At 36.9% G+C, this 14914-nt stretch overlaps 1 protein-coding gene across 6 annotated transcripts in view; it reads right to left on the bottom strand.

Annotated features, from left to right (window-relative positions):
- The window catches only part of STXBP5 (syntaxin binding protein 5), a 180483-nt gene that overhangs the window by 69647 nt on the left and 95922 nt on the right, over nucleotides 1-14914 (bottom strand). For all 6 annotated transcript variants that reach the window (XM_056126390.1, XM_056126389.1, XM_056126394.1 and 3 more), the window contains exons 10-16: nucleotides 9415-9569; nucleotides 8145-8217; nucleotides 3401-3548; nucleotides 3148-3215; nucleotides 2854-2894; nucleotides 947-1167; nucleotides 240-418 (exon numbers count right to left, since the gene is read on the bottom strand). In XM_056126390.1, the coding sequence (XP_055982365.1) occupies nucleotides 240-418; nucleotides 947-1167; nucleotides 2854-2894; nucleotides 3148-3215; nucleotides 3401-3548; nucleotides 8145-8217; nucleotides 9415-9569 (885 nt within the window). The remainder of the gene's footprint in view (nucleotides 1-239; nucleotides 419-946; nucleotides 1168-2853; nucleotides 2895-3147; nucleotides 3216-3400; nucleotides 3549-8144; nucleotides 8218-9414; nucleotides 9570-14914) is intronic.

The following is a 14914-nucleotide window of genomic DNA, read 5'->3' on the forward strand; positions in this document are numbered from 1 at the left end:
GTGTTCCCAGGATATTTAGATGTCAAACTTTATTATTTTAAGCAGAAAATTACATAAAACTGAACTTTTCTTGATGCCGCAGTAGAAACAGCTGGCTTTATTAACCACAGCAACACTTAAGTGATTCTATACCATTTTCCTCTAATACTAGGAATTTTTTCACTATGGTTTTTCAAATGCTTATGCTGATCTGAAGAAAATGTCAAGATCCAAAACACCTGGAGCTTTTTATCACTAACCTTAGGCAAGGGACATTATCACGATGCCCATCAGATGAACTGCTACTCGTAGATGGGTGAGACTGAGGAGGAGGGGGCTGAGGATTGGAACCGCTGACCGGTGTTGGCAGAGGTGGTGCCTGCTCACTCTCGGGGGTCTCCACGTCACTGATTTCATATAACAATCGAACCTCAAGCATCTGTTGCAAAAACAGTTATTACTTCGAGTTCTTACTGCTCAGCTTAGACATATAACACACATATGCTTCAGTAGAAAGAACGTTTCTAATTGGGAAACTTTAGAAAAAGTTCTTATGGAGCCAAGGGGGGGGGGGGGGGGAGAGAGAAACGTTCCTGGCACAATTTCTTGAATGTGCATCCATATGTCTATAAATATACACACACATACTTGAGCATATTTTAAGATTTATGGAATATTTGTTCGTATCACATACAAAATGTCCATGCTTATATTAAGCTTCCACTATGGATGCAGACAACATAGTCAAGGATTTAAATTTAGCTCAATACAAAGACATGCATAAAAATAAGTCACTTGGATACAAAATAAGTCACTCTGATACTGAGGTGTTTTAAAACTTCACTGAAACACACTGAGGTGTTTTCAAAATTTCAGAACAGAACTCACCGTGAATTGTTTTCTAAAATAATTCATACTCTTTGAAATGTTGAGATCTCTAGCACCAAAATAATTTAAGAATTATTACCGGAATGACTTCTGTTATCACTTCCTGTTTGCTGAACTTATAAATGATGACATGAGCTGAAACCCCAGCTATACACAGCATCCTACTCTCGGGACACCAGGAGATGATCTGGATGGCATACGGATCCTCATCCACGATGTCTGTGTTGGGCCTGTCATCTTTATTTCTTGACTTTTCAAATACTTTAGATGTCTTTAGTTTATATAATACTTGTAGGGTTACTAGGAGAAAAATGTTAGATATTTTGATACAAGGTAAAAGTCAATATTAAACAGTAATACTATGTAAGGAAAATAGTCTATATTTATTTAAATTATTATTTTCAGTACTAAGTCTACATTCTCTTATGCATTTTGATAATTCATTAAAAAATCACCATCATGCCAAATTTGGATAATTTGAAAAAATGAGTAACAAAAATATTTTAGAATAAAATCTAGAGTTATAATAAAATAGTCTTGCTTAAAAATAGTTTTCTGTGCTTTCTCTATCAAAGGCAGAAAATTTTCTAACATTTTTGCATAAGGAAAACATTCTCTACCCTGAGACAATTGGATTCAGACTGAATGCTTGCTCTGTAGGTTTGCAAAAAGTTATTCAAAACATTCTTTCCTTTCATTCTACCATGTAACCACCACATATTATTTCACAGAGAAAAAATAAACCTTGTGAAACAGGTGTAAAGTCAGACATTAAAATTATTATAGAGCGACTGGAGCAACAGCACAGCAGGTAGGGCATCTGCCTTGTATGCAGCCAACTGGGGTTCAATTCCAGCTTCCCATACAGTTACCCAAGTACCGCCAGGAGTAATTCCTGAGTGCAGACTAGGAGTAACCCCTGAGCACCCCTGGTGTGACCCAAAAAGCAAAATAAATAAAATTAAAAATAAGTAAGTAAGTAAGTAAGTAAAGGCCCTCCCGTTGATCGTCGATTTGCTCGAGCGGGCCCAGTAACGTCTCCATTGGAGACTTTGTTGTTACTGTGTCTGGCATATCGAATACTCTCGGTAGCTTGCCGGGCTCTCCGAGAGGGGCGGAGAATCGAACTCGGGTCGGCCATGTTGGCTGCGTGCAAGGCAGACGCCCTACCCACTGTGCTATCGCTCCAGCCCTGGTAGCAGAGGATGGTTTAATAAAAAATTAAAAAATAATGAAACTATTATAAAGATTTCTATAGATTTGGAATACACTCCTATTACTCGTATTTCTAAATTACATAAGAAAGTTTCAAAAAAAAATGAAGAAATAGGGCTGGAACAATAGCACAGTGGGTAGGGCGATTGCCTCACATGCGGACGACCCGGGTTCGATTCCCAGCATCCTATATGGTCCCCTGAACACCGCCAGGAGTAATTCCTGAGTGCAGAGCCAGGAGTATGCTCTGTGCATCGCCAGGTGTGACCCAAAAAGCAAAAAAAAAAAAAAAAAAAAAGGAAGAAATAATTTCAGTAGTTCCACTGGGGATTATAAGATTTACTTACGGATAGCAAGAAAATCCTTATGATATTAGGAAATCTTAAAAATATCTTCAAGATATTAAAAGAGTGAGAAATCAGGTGGCGAAGATAATGCCACAGGCTCCTGGGAAAACTTTGCAAGCAGGAGGCCCGGGTTTCATTCCTTGGACCACATCAGCCTCGGAGCACAGCTGGAAGCAACCCCATGCAACATGCCTGGAGTCGTTCCTAAACATTGCCCCATGCTTCAAATACAAAAAATAAATTTAAAAAGAAGAAGAATATCTTTCATCTATTAAAAATTCTAAACCTAGCTGCTTAATAATCTGATATTAAATTTATATCCCCCAATTTTGAAATTAAAGGTTGGCTCTGAAATTATTACAAAATAGGTTCGCATTAAAAGAGCGGTTATATAACATTCACAAATACTATTCAGACTACTTACTTGCAGAAGCGTCCCAGAACTTAACTGACCCATCGGCATGCCTAAGAAAATTAAATGAGTTAAGGAGATGATAAAGAAAACAAACGATTTTTCTATTTATAAAACATATTGCTATTTATTGGGATAATTCAATCTCCAGAAATGAAGAAAAATTAAGGGATATTGTCAGATTCTTGAAATTAATTTAGTTTTTATTGATATGGCATAAGGAAAGTACTGTCTGTACAATTAATGTTCATATAGTCATACTACATTTATATAACTGATTTCTTTAGTAAAAACAGATGTACTTACCCTGTAATAATTATTTCTGGGTAACTTTGAGCACCCAAACCCCAATTACCTCCATTGATGGGCCACTCCTGTAAGAAAAGATTATTATGTAAAACAACGTTCAGCATACCATGCTACTTATCTATTATTGAAAACAGTAAAACAAAATATTCTTTTTCCAAAAATGGTTATCAAACACTCCATTACTCCACAGTAATGAACAACAAAAACACCCTTAACGGTAACATTAAATAGTAAATACCATATTCAGTACCTTTTTGCTATAACCTTGACGCTTCTGTCTAGCTCCAACAGAATAAAGTGCAGGAATAAGGTCCACAGGACAATCAGCAAAATATTCACAACACGTAACAGGAGATTCATGTATAGTCAAAGGGTAGGGATTTTCAAATATAGGATATCTACAATAAGGAGAAAAGAGAAATAGTTATCAGTTTAATTTAATGAACTATCATCTGATTAATAGAAGAAAAAAGTGAATAAGCCAGACTATAAGAACGCAAATTTAAGTTGATTAATTTAAAGTCAAGTCTTTGAAAGAATCACATGACATATTTTCTGAATTTGTATTTTAACTTTTAGGGCAGCATGATCTCCTCGGAATTGTTTTTGCAATTACATACATTCCGCATTCCAATTTAAATTACATGCACTTTATTTATTTTTTGGGAGGGCCACACCTGGCTATGGTCAGGGGTGCTGAAGATAGAACCTCTTTCAGCCACATGCAAAACAAGTGGCTCGTATTCTGCACTACCTCTTCGGCCTGCACTGTATTTTTAGCAGAGTTAATTTATGCATTGTAATGGCACCTTTTATACCGAAAGTTACCCAGCGAAGAGTATCATATAGAAAAGTTGAGAAGAATGGATGGAATTAATGCTGAGTCAGTCAGAAAGAAAGGGACAGATGCAGAATGATCTTTCTTTTGGGTGCAGCTTAAAGATACACAGTGAGATAGCAAGCAATGGAAAGGGAGGGGCTCTGCTGTCCTTGGGGTGTGGGTATGCTGGTGATGGGTATGGTATTGGAACTATGTGCATAGGAAACCATCATCAATGACCAGTGTTGCAATTCAAAAAACCTCAAACTAATAGAATTTTTTTTTTAAGTCACAGTTGAAGCTACATATCATGTATCACATACTGGACCTACATGCTTACATCTTGCACCAAATTTATGATATAGTTCTTCTAATGAAAATTTCAAAAAACGTAGAGGAAGCAATGTGTGAAACACACTAACAGTCAGCAAATAGGAGAAGAATTTTAACCACTAAGCTTCAAGGCTCCCAATTAATAAGTGCCTCATATTTGTATTACTAAATCTAACACAAATTTAATTCTCCTTGTCTCTCCATCAACTGAATGCTTATTGCAGCATTTAATCTAAAACTTCTACTTTATTGTAGTGATAAGCTACATAAAATTCAAGCATATACCTTTTATAGATATTATATTATTAAAGCAAAAAAATTGTTTTGAAAAATCTAAAGATTAAAGTAAAATCCTACCAAAATATATAATACTATTTCTTTTCTGGTATTAATGCTCTCAGAATTGAGAATGGTGACTTAGTAATATATGGAAAATGAGAAACTAGTTGAAAAGATCTGAAAAACCTAGATGACCACCTTGCAAATATAGGATGCATTAATCCATCTACTGCTGCTAGTAATTGAAAAATTAGAGGAGGGTCACAGAGATAGCTCAGACAGGAACACGTGGTATGCACACAGGACGTTCCTTTTTAATCCACAGCTCTGATCTTGTGGACTCCCAAAACCTCACTTCCAGAGTAGAAACTGGGTAGCAGGGGGATGGGCCCCCAAAAAAACTTAGAGGAGAAAAACTTTAGAAGTATTTTTAAAAGACCTCAAATTGAACCCACTTCATTTTCAGCTATACATTTTAACAGATGGAAGAAAAAACTCATAATGTACATTAAAAACCAGACAAATTTTCTCTCTTGATATCAATTACTTCACCAATGCGACAATTGCTATACATTTAATTACGATGATTAAAATCATAAACTTATCTCAAAACTCCTTGACACAGTTTCATGTCCTCTCATCCTCTCTCTGTGTATCTGTCTCTGTCTATCTCTTGTAAGGTAACTGCTCTACTCACTAAATCATATCGCTGTCCCCTACACAGTATTTTCTTTTATTAAGTAGATGTCAGCAATAAACCACATGTGAAAAGTCTCACTATTTAAAAGGTTGACATATTAAGAATAAAGTATTCTAATGTGACCATTAAATGTCTTTGGAAATTTTTTTTTGATTTATACACATACATTAAGACCAAGTGATTGTTAAAGGTAGCAAGTATTAAACCTGTGTAAATAATGACTTATAATAAGGTACATGATACTGTTCCTGTATACTTTAGGGTTTCCCATCTCGATATTATTAATATTCAGTGGTTTGTCACTCTGCCTTGCAGATGTTTTGTAGCATGCCATGCCTGCATTCTACCACTAGATGCCAGCACCACCATTCCGCTCAATAAAAACAGCACAAATGTTATCAAAAATCTCTTTTTGCGGGGGAGAGGGGGAGGAGGGTTGGGGCAGAAATAGTCCTCACCTGAGAAACACTAAACGTTAAAACCACCTTTAATGAGAACATCTCAGGTGATACATGTAAGTAGTAGAATGTTCTTTTATTCCAAGAATTTCTATGATAGAAGAAGTAGAAGCTGGCAAGTAATACAAAAAAAAGTTGCAGGGAAGCTACGGTCTAAAGATTTTCATATCAGACATGATATGAAAGAATAAGGAAATATCACATAGGAAAAGGAGATTGACTTTTAAAGTTATGTGGACGGCTGGGGAGAGGACACAGCGGGTGGAGGGAGTCCTTGTCTTGCATGCTGCCAACCCAGACATCACTTATGATTCCCTGAGCCCTGCGAGGCAGGACTAAATCCCGGAGACAAAGCCAGAAGCAGGCCATGAGCACTGCTGAGCAATGCTGGGTGGCCCAAAAATAAAACCAAAAAAAATAACAAAACAAAAATGAAAAAAACAAAAAGGTTATATAAAATTTTTTTACAGCAAAGAAATAAATATCGGAGAAGACTTGGAAATACAATGCTTGTTTGACATGGTTAATATTTTGAAAAGGACAAAAGGCACCTGTGAAAAGAAAGTACCCTGAATGTCCATGGTGAAAAGTAGAAGGGAAGGTGTTTTTAAACAGACACCATGGAAAAACATAGTGGTTTTAAAGAGTAAAATATTAGCAGCGCGTGTAAATGAATCTGATGACAGTACCCCTCACAAGAACACAATGTGGGTGGAAAGAGTCTGAAAGAAACCGGCAGCATTTTCTATGAGGGTTAACTACAAAGACGGGAAATGGTAGTATTGAAGACATAAACAACACCAATAAATCCTCACTGAGTCCTCAGTGATGCTATAATGAAGACGCTCAGTGAGTTAGCGCAAGGAAGAATAAACTCGAAATGAAAAAAAAAACTACTATACTGAGAAATGAAGCCCGTGGTAGGTGATATTAAAAAGTCAAAGAAGCTCTGAATAACAGAAGCTAAGCCAAAGATCAACCAGCTCCGAGATGAGAAGGAGGAAGGCACTAGGAAACAGCAGAAGGTGGGAAACAGTCTGAAAAGAAAAGAGCAGCTACCCGGGAACTAGGGAAAGGGTTCAAAAGCAACAATGTAAGAATCACTGGAAGCAAACTTGAAGAAACAAAAGCTAAAGAAAACATCGGGGGCTGGAGCTATAGCTCAGCGGGTAGGGTGTTTGCCTTGCAGGTAGTCTACCCGGATTCAATTCCCAGCATCCCATATAGGTCCCCCAAGCACCGCCAGGAGTAATTCCTGAGTGCATGAGCCAGGAGTAACCCCGTACATCGCTGGGTGTGAGCCAAAAAACAAAACCAACCAACCAACCAACCAACAAACATCAGTCAGAACTTGCCAGAATTGGGGACTGCAGGGACTAAGATCTCAGGGGCCAAAGGAGACCATCAAAAATAGATTGAACTAAGAAAACTCCAAGACAGTCTGTACTCAAAGTGACAAGTTCCAAGATATAGCTGGAATACTGAAAGCAGTAAGATCCAAAAAAGGAAAAGTCCACAGGAAAAGTCCAGAAGATGTACAACAGGAAAAGTCCAGAAGATGTACAATATCATGTTCATAAGATGGACTTAAGTTCATTTGCTAGTTGATAAGATCTATCAAATGAAACTTTGCAAAGCAGAAGAGTAGAGATGAATATAGTACAAAAACTCAACAAAATGAATACCCCAGCAAGAATACTCTTCAGCTCGATTATCATTCACAATTGAAGGAAGTGATACAGAGAGTCACAGACAGGCTCAGGGAATTGCTAGCCCTGAAACGGATTTTGCAAGAAGCATTGAAAGAGCTCCTTTAAAAGTTGAGAAACTTCCATCAGGTGGCACTGAGTATGGCGCTCACAAGTGATACATATACTTTTCCTCAACTAGAATCAGAAAGGCAAAACGCAGAGCAACTCATTATCACAAACTGATTTCTATTGACTTATTTTCTGATCATTCTATTTGCCATTCCTTTAAGTTAAGTTTGTACTATGCCTGCCAATGAGGCAGGCTGGTGGTAAGAAGGGAACTTGGGGATATTGGTGGAGGGAAGGGATGTTGTGGTCAGATTGTTATTGAAACACTGTATGCCTGAAACAACTCTATTATAAGCAACTTTGTAAATCATGGTGTCTCAATGAACATGCCCGGAAAAATAACAAGAAATTTGACAGGTAAGAAGAAGTGCTTATCTAGAGCTCTAAACAGGTCAAGGTTAAGGAAATGAGCACAGATTGCTCAAAAAATGAAACAGCCAATCCTATGCTAAAAGTTTCCAATTAGCAATAATCCTGCCTCAGATAAGCCTCACTGGCTATAGTCTTGTGCCACTGCATAAAGCTCTGCAATAAAAGAAATCTTTTGCCATAAACTGAATTAATTGTTCAGCGTATCGTCTTACCCATTTTGTGCAAGGTCTATAAGTACTAAATCCTTTTCTAGAAGAACAACAACAGCATATGGTTCTTGAAAATCTGGAATGGAAAAAAATAATGCATAAGCAGTAGTTTTAAAAATGCAAAGGGAGAGCAAATCAGATAATTATTTTTTGCTTGGTTTTTCTTTTATTTGGCTTTCTCTAAGCATTTTACATTCTGATCTTGCACTACATACAACTGGCAGCTAATAGGTTTTAAATCAGATTAATCTATACGAAGAACCATAGAAAATTACTTCAGTTTTAAATAAAGATAGGAAGCTCAAAAAACTGCAATAGTATTATAATTAAAGGCAAGGGAATAGTCACCAAAACCTCAAATTTAAATTTCAATACTCATAAGAACCAATTTTATTATTGTATCTCATAGAAATCTAATAAAAAACACTATAGTACTACTCTCTCTTGATTATTTAGATGGGACCTGGAATCGACAAACCATATTACATCTTTCCATCTCAAAGAACTTCAAATTAAAAAAATAAGCCCTGACTTAAATTTCTCTGAAAATGATATATTTTAAATTACATTAGATAGTTGTGATGGTAAATTCAATGTGTTAAACATGATTACTATGGTGCCCAACTGTTTAGATACCATAAAGATGTTACATTTAAGGTCACTTTTAGAAGGGACTGACAATTTTATCAGTGAATTTTAAGTAAAGCAAATAGCCTATATAATGTGTGTCTCATCTAATCAGTTGTTGGTATCAGAAGCTAAAGATTGGGCTTTTCTAAAAAAACAAATAATTTCCACCTGAGACTGCAACACAGAAAACTGTTCAAGTTTTCAGTCCAAAGAATTCAACTTGAATGTGACATCAACTCTTTTCAGCATAATCTGTCTGAGAGTCTGCTCTATAAAATTCAGAACTACTAGCCTCCACAATTGTCATTTCATTCCTTAAAATAAATTCTGTATCACATTTTATGCATAGACATTACTTCTATTTTTCCACCCATCTATTTAGTTACTGCTTCTGTCTCTCTAGAGGTTCTAATTTACTAATATTCTGTTATTTAAAAATGTTTCATATACAGGTAGTTTTATACTCCAAAGGCACTATTATATCAAATGCTCAACAGACAAAAGCTTATTAAAAAAATTAACCTCTACAAGAAAATAATAAAAGCAGCAAAACAGGATAAGCAAATTACTTAGACAATTTGCAGGTCTCTATCGCGAATGACAAGGAACTGTACGGAATCAGTTTTAACGATATGAAGCTTACCATTGGGGTATGGTGTTTCACAAAGAGTCAAAAAGTCAACAATTGAATAGTCCATTTCTAGCACAGCAGTACTTTTCCCATGCATAACTGTTAAGCAAGGTCTTCTTCCAACAGTATCATAGGATAAACCTCCTGATAAAATAATAAAAGGTTCCCTGGAAATAAAACACATACGTAGGATTATAAATAGCATAACAGAGACGAATTATTTTCTTGTTATGTCATATTTTTGTTTAGTCAAGCTATATTTAAATTCTAACACCTTTATGGATGATTTAATTGAATACTCACATGAGAATCTTTCAAATGCATATGAAAAGACTGAAATGCACTCCTGAAAGTTAACTTATAGAAAGTATGAATACTGCCCACATCGGAATCTATACCTCCCCTCGGTCCTTAAATCTTTTTCTTTCTCCTCCTCCTATATTCATAAAAAAAATTCTGTTTCTGCTGAAAAGTCTCTTGAACACTGCCTGTAATTTAATCCTAGAAACCATATTTTTCCAACATATCTTTCAAGAGAGAATGTTGATGCTCAAAGGCATCCATTGTCTATAATTAACGTTTTATGGGTATATCAAGAACTGTACTAGAGACCCACATCCCAAAGCCACCGTGATGCAAGTTCAACTACCAGTCCTGTTCCAGAGATTCGTAACTGAATCTCAAAAGAGATCAACTAGCTGCAAAAATCTCTCCCATACCTCTGTTTGGCTGAGACCTCTAGGGATATCCCGGAAGGGAGGCGGGCCAAGTTTCCCACCCTACCGAAGCACACACACCCCAACATCTGCTGCCATGCTTCAAGCCAGACTCCACCAACTCACAACTGGGCTCCAGAGATGCTATCCTACAGAAAACTTCATGTAAGCTCAATGCCCAGATAAATATTCTGGATTTTCTGCAGCAACATCTCTAAACTCTACAATACAAACATCCCAGTGGGAGCACACCAGATTCGATGGGCGTGTCACTCTGAGTCAACTAAACCCAACTACAAAACCGTCCACACAGAAGGCTCAACAAATAACGAATAACAACAGCTTGGTAAGCTGGATGACAAGGACTAATGTCCCCATGGTAAGATTCAACAGTTTTCATAGATTTTCTTTAACTCTAATAATTTTTTGGTGATTTTACTAGCCATTCAGTGGGAACAAGCAATATAAAATTATCATGGGCCTGTATAGGGGCCGGTCTGAGAGGTGGATAGTTGGGAAAAATGTAAAAATGGAGACAATGGTACAGGGAAGGTCCTAGTGGGATTGGTGTTTGGAATATTGAATGCCTATAACAAATCACAGAGAAGAACTTTATCGACCATGGTGTTAAATAAAGTGGGGGGGGGGATAAAATAAAAATTAAATAGAAAATAAAAGAATAGTACTGGATACACACTGTCCTCCTGTCTTTGGTTTATTAAGAATATTATGAAAAGTCATTTAAATCACTTTACACAGCTCCCATGTGCTGCCAGCTCGCCTCTTTGACTTAGTTTTACAATGTCATTCGTCATTATTAAGTCTGATGATTTATCTGGAGCTATTTTCAAAAACTGCACTCTAACTATATTTTTGCATGGTAAATCCCACCTAATTTTAAAGCATTCACATCCAGTACAGACTTTAGTAATACAAAATGGTTGAAAGTGCTAGTTCTGAAACAAAAATCCCTACATTTAAATCTCAGTTCTGGATTTAGTCTCTGTGTAATCTTGGACAAGTTTTTCTGTGCCTCTCTAGTTTCTGTAACTATATAAAATACAGATATTGTGGTATATTTAACTACTGAGAGTAAATTATACAAAAAAGTGGAATAACTACCTGGCACATAGTATAGATAGTAAGAATTAACTATTATCTATAACTATTATCTATTATTATTATGAAATAGTGGGGATATTAGTATCATTAAAGTCATCACTCATTATGAAAATTTTCCTTATTGTCATGCATGGAAACATTAAAGCTTATAAAAAGAATTTTATCTAAAAATGACTAAAATCCATTATATCTTATTTCAGAGTAACAGCAATATAACTTCCAAATGATACGTAAATATAAATATTAGTCAAGTGACTGATATTTTTAAATATTTTTAACCATACCAGCTATAATATTTACACAATTTAAAATACTGAAATTACAAATATGTATGCTTGTATGAATAGTAATTTTCTTTTGTGAATAGTACTTTCTTGTTTGAAACTGCAGTCGCATATATTCTGTTTTTCTTTCTTGATTATTTTCTTTATAGCTTACAGCTAATTTATTTAGATTTTTTATTATTTATTATTATTTATCCTCAATAAATTAAAATAGGGCTACTATATGACCATATGGCCATATGGGCTGGAGCGATAGCACAGCGGTAGGGCTGCCTTACAAGCGGCCAACATGGCCAACCCGAGTTCGATTCCTCCGCCCCTCTCGGAGAGCCTGGCAAGCTACCGAGAGTATTCGATATGCCAAACACAGTAACAACAAAGTCTCCAATGGAGACATTACTGGGCCCACTCGAGCAAATCGACGATCAACGGGAGGGCCTTTACCTTTTATTATTTAGCTAATTTATTTCTCATGAAAAGGCAAGAAGTTTAGTCCATTATACTTGATGCTGTGTCCAAAACAGTGTACCTTATAAGTCTATAAATGAATTCACAGAAATGCCATGTCACACTATTCTCAATCTTATTTTAACACAAATATCATACAAATTTCTCACCATCAGAGTGATTTGGGCATTCTTATTTTCACAGTTACGCTACAGTAACCAGAATCATAAGTGTAATTTAACTACACATTGACTATTTCAATCTTTTGCAATATCGGCATTGCTGTGTCCATGTTCAGAAAAGTATACTTACTTTTTTTTCACTTCTTATCAAATGTTATGAATAAATGTAATATTATTGCTCTCTCTCCTACTTTGTAATAGACTAAATACAGTGCAATGCAACTAAATATAAAGTATGAGGAAGAAGGGCAAATTATCCAACATTTAAAATCTTACACTGTGAAAGGCTTGGACGAGGTACTTCACATGTAATTTTTCAAGAACAGTATAGTGTGTGTTTTTATATATAACTAAAATTTGTAAAAGGTAATATGAAAACTATGAAGAGAAAATACAAAAGATTTTTTCTTGAAAGCATCCTTAGAGGTTCTAGGTATGTACTACCGGCAGGTGTCCAGTTTACTAGATAGCTGTGAAGATTAAGAATTTTTTTAAAAAAAATGCATCCAAGTGAGGCAGGCAGAAATAACCTGACCCCATGGGATACAATTTTTCCTAATGTCCCAGGTCTCACAGATGAAATATTAATGAAATGAGTCATAAATGCAATGAGAAACGCAGCTCAACATTTTAACACCAGACTATAAAAATTGTAAAATGACAAAGTTTGTGTTGGCATCTGGAATCCTTTGAAAGTGCTAAGGTATATGAATCATTTCTTTAGGGGAAGGGGCCCCTCAGGCGATGCTAGACTGAAGATCGGTCAGTCCCTGTTCTCTTCCACCCCGCATGAAGTTCCAGTAGGGAGGCACAAGGAGAGGTGAGTGGGGAACAGGAAACTCCTCCAACCAGCCAGATTAGCCAAATCAACCCTGGTGACCCGTGAAGTGAGAGATGTCATAGCCAGATCGCCCTCACATCCTGTCTTTCTTATTGAGAATCTACTGAAGTTATAAATAAGGTCTAGAGGTAATTCATTTTTATACCATTACTTTAAATAGGATTTAAGTAAAACTCGTTTGAATTATACTGGTTGCTATCCATGCTCCTGGCTTTTGTTTTTGCTTTTGGGGTCACACCTAGCAGTGTTCAGGGCTTACTCTGCACAGGACTTGGAGGACCATTATGTGATGCCGAGGATCAAACCCAGGTCAGCCTCATGCAAAGCAAACTCCTTCCCACTAGACTATCTCAGATCCGAGAACCTCATTTTTAAAGGTGTCCTAGTTAGAAAGGTAGTGTTCAGAAAATTTAGAATTTTGACTGAAACTATTATAAGACAAGACACTTTGAAATAGTAGATAAGCTTTCTTCTTTGATTAACTGGTCTTGACATTAGGTTTGACTGAAGCTGTATTTACAATAAAAGCCGTATTTTCTTTTAACTGAAAGGTGCCCATCTATATAACTGGCTCAGTTCTATTCCAGAACACTACCATTCATCTACTTACATATATGGGAATACTTTTTGAGACTAAGGCTACACTCACAGCTAGTCCAGAGAAATAATGCAGATGAGTCAGCCTTTCCATAATCTTGGGGTTGGAAGGAGAAGATGTCCAACTATCTAGGTAACGGGATATAACCAACCCACTGCAGAATTCCAGCTCAGGAAGGATTTGGTACGTTTAACAAATGTCAAAAACAGTATGCCTATGACCCAGTGACTAAGTGAGTGAGATGGAATGACAGGAATCTAAATTTTATGCACATCCTGTTTATTTAACTAGGATCTCAAGAATATGTGATCCTCTATTTCTCCCCGAACTTTTTTTTTTAAACTTCTGGCCCTAATAACAAGCAGCTTCCATTATTACAACAGCATTTCTCCAAGTTCTTCTTGTGATATGCTTCTCATCTCCTGTTTGGTTAACTGCTAGATCTTGCAAACTGGAACTGGGACAAAGGAGATAGCAAAAAAGGCCCAGAGCACATGCCTGGCATGGATCCAGCCTGGGGTTCCATCTTCACCACTAGATGTCTCGCCCCCATCCCCAGCAATGCCACAGACAGGCCTGGTAACTCTGAGCACCATTGGCAAGGCCTGCGCCCCCAGACAGACCAAGATAACAGAACTGGACCAGAGATGACTCACTCAGACCCAACCATCCTGACTGAGTGGGGTGCTCCTCCCGGTACCCTCTCTAAACACCACTGCTTTCAGCATGGGTACTCTCCCCCTTTACACTAAGAATTCTTTAAGGACAGAAAGTACATTTCACCTCTGTACTACTCTGCCCAAGTATGGTATAACAAATATTTATCAAATTTCACTAAACCTCTCGTGTATCTTTTGCTGGTGCTAGACTAAGTGAATCAGGAATACATCAAGAATGGCCCAGGGGATTCCAGAACATGCTCGATCTAAGAAAACCTATTTTTTAAATGTTGGAAACTTAACTGTGATGCTAGTCTGATACCCTCCTTGAAAAATCAGCATTTCTTACCTGTATGAGTCGCTTATTCTAAATGGTTTTTAATTGGCCTGTAAGGGGCCGGAGAGAGAGAGAGAGAGAGTACAATGGGTAGGACATTCACTTGACATGCAAGTGGCCAAATCAGGTTTGATCCCCAGTACTACACACAGTCCTGAGCCGCCAGGAGTGATCCTTGAGCAGAGAGTCAGGAGTCAGCCCAGAGCACACCTGGGTGTGGCCCAATAAAATCTAGTTAAGAAAATAGCCTTTCAGCCCTATGCAGTCATATAGTTGTGTTTACATTACGCTGTCGAGTCCTCTAAGAAATGAAGAGAAATCTTACA

The sequence above is a fragment of the Sorex fumeus genome, unplaced genomic scaffold (genome assembly GCF_029834395.1).
Source record: "Sorex fumeus unplaced genomic scaffold, SorFum_2.1 ptg000061l, whole genome shotgun sequence".
NCBI lineage: Eukaryota > Metazoa > Chordata > Mammalia > Eulipotyphla > Soricidae > Sorex > Sorex fumeus.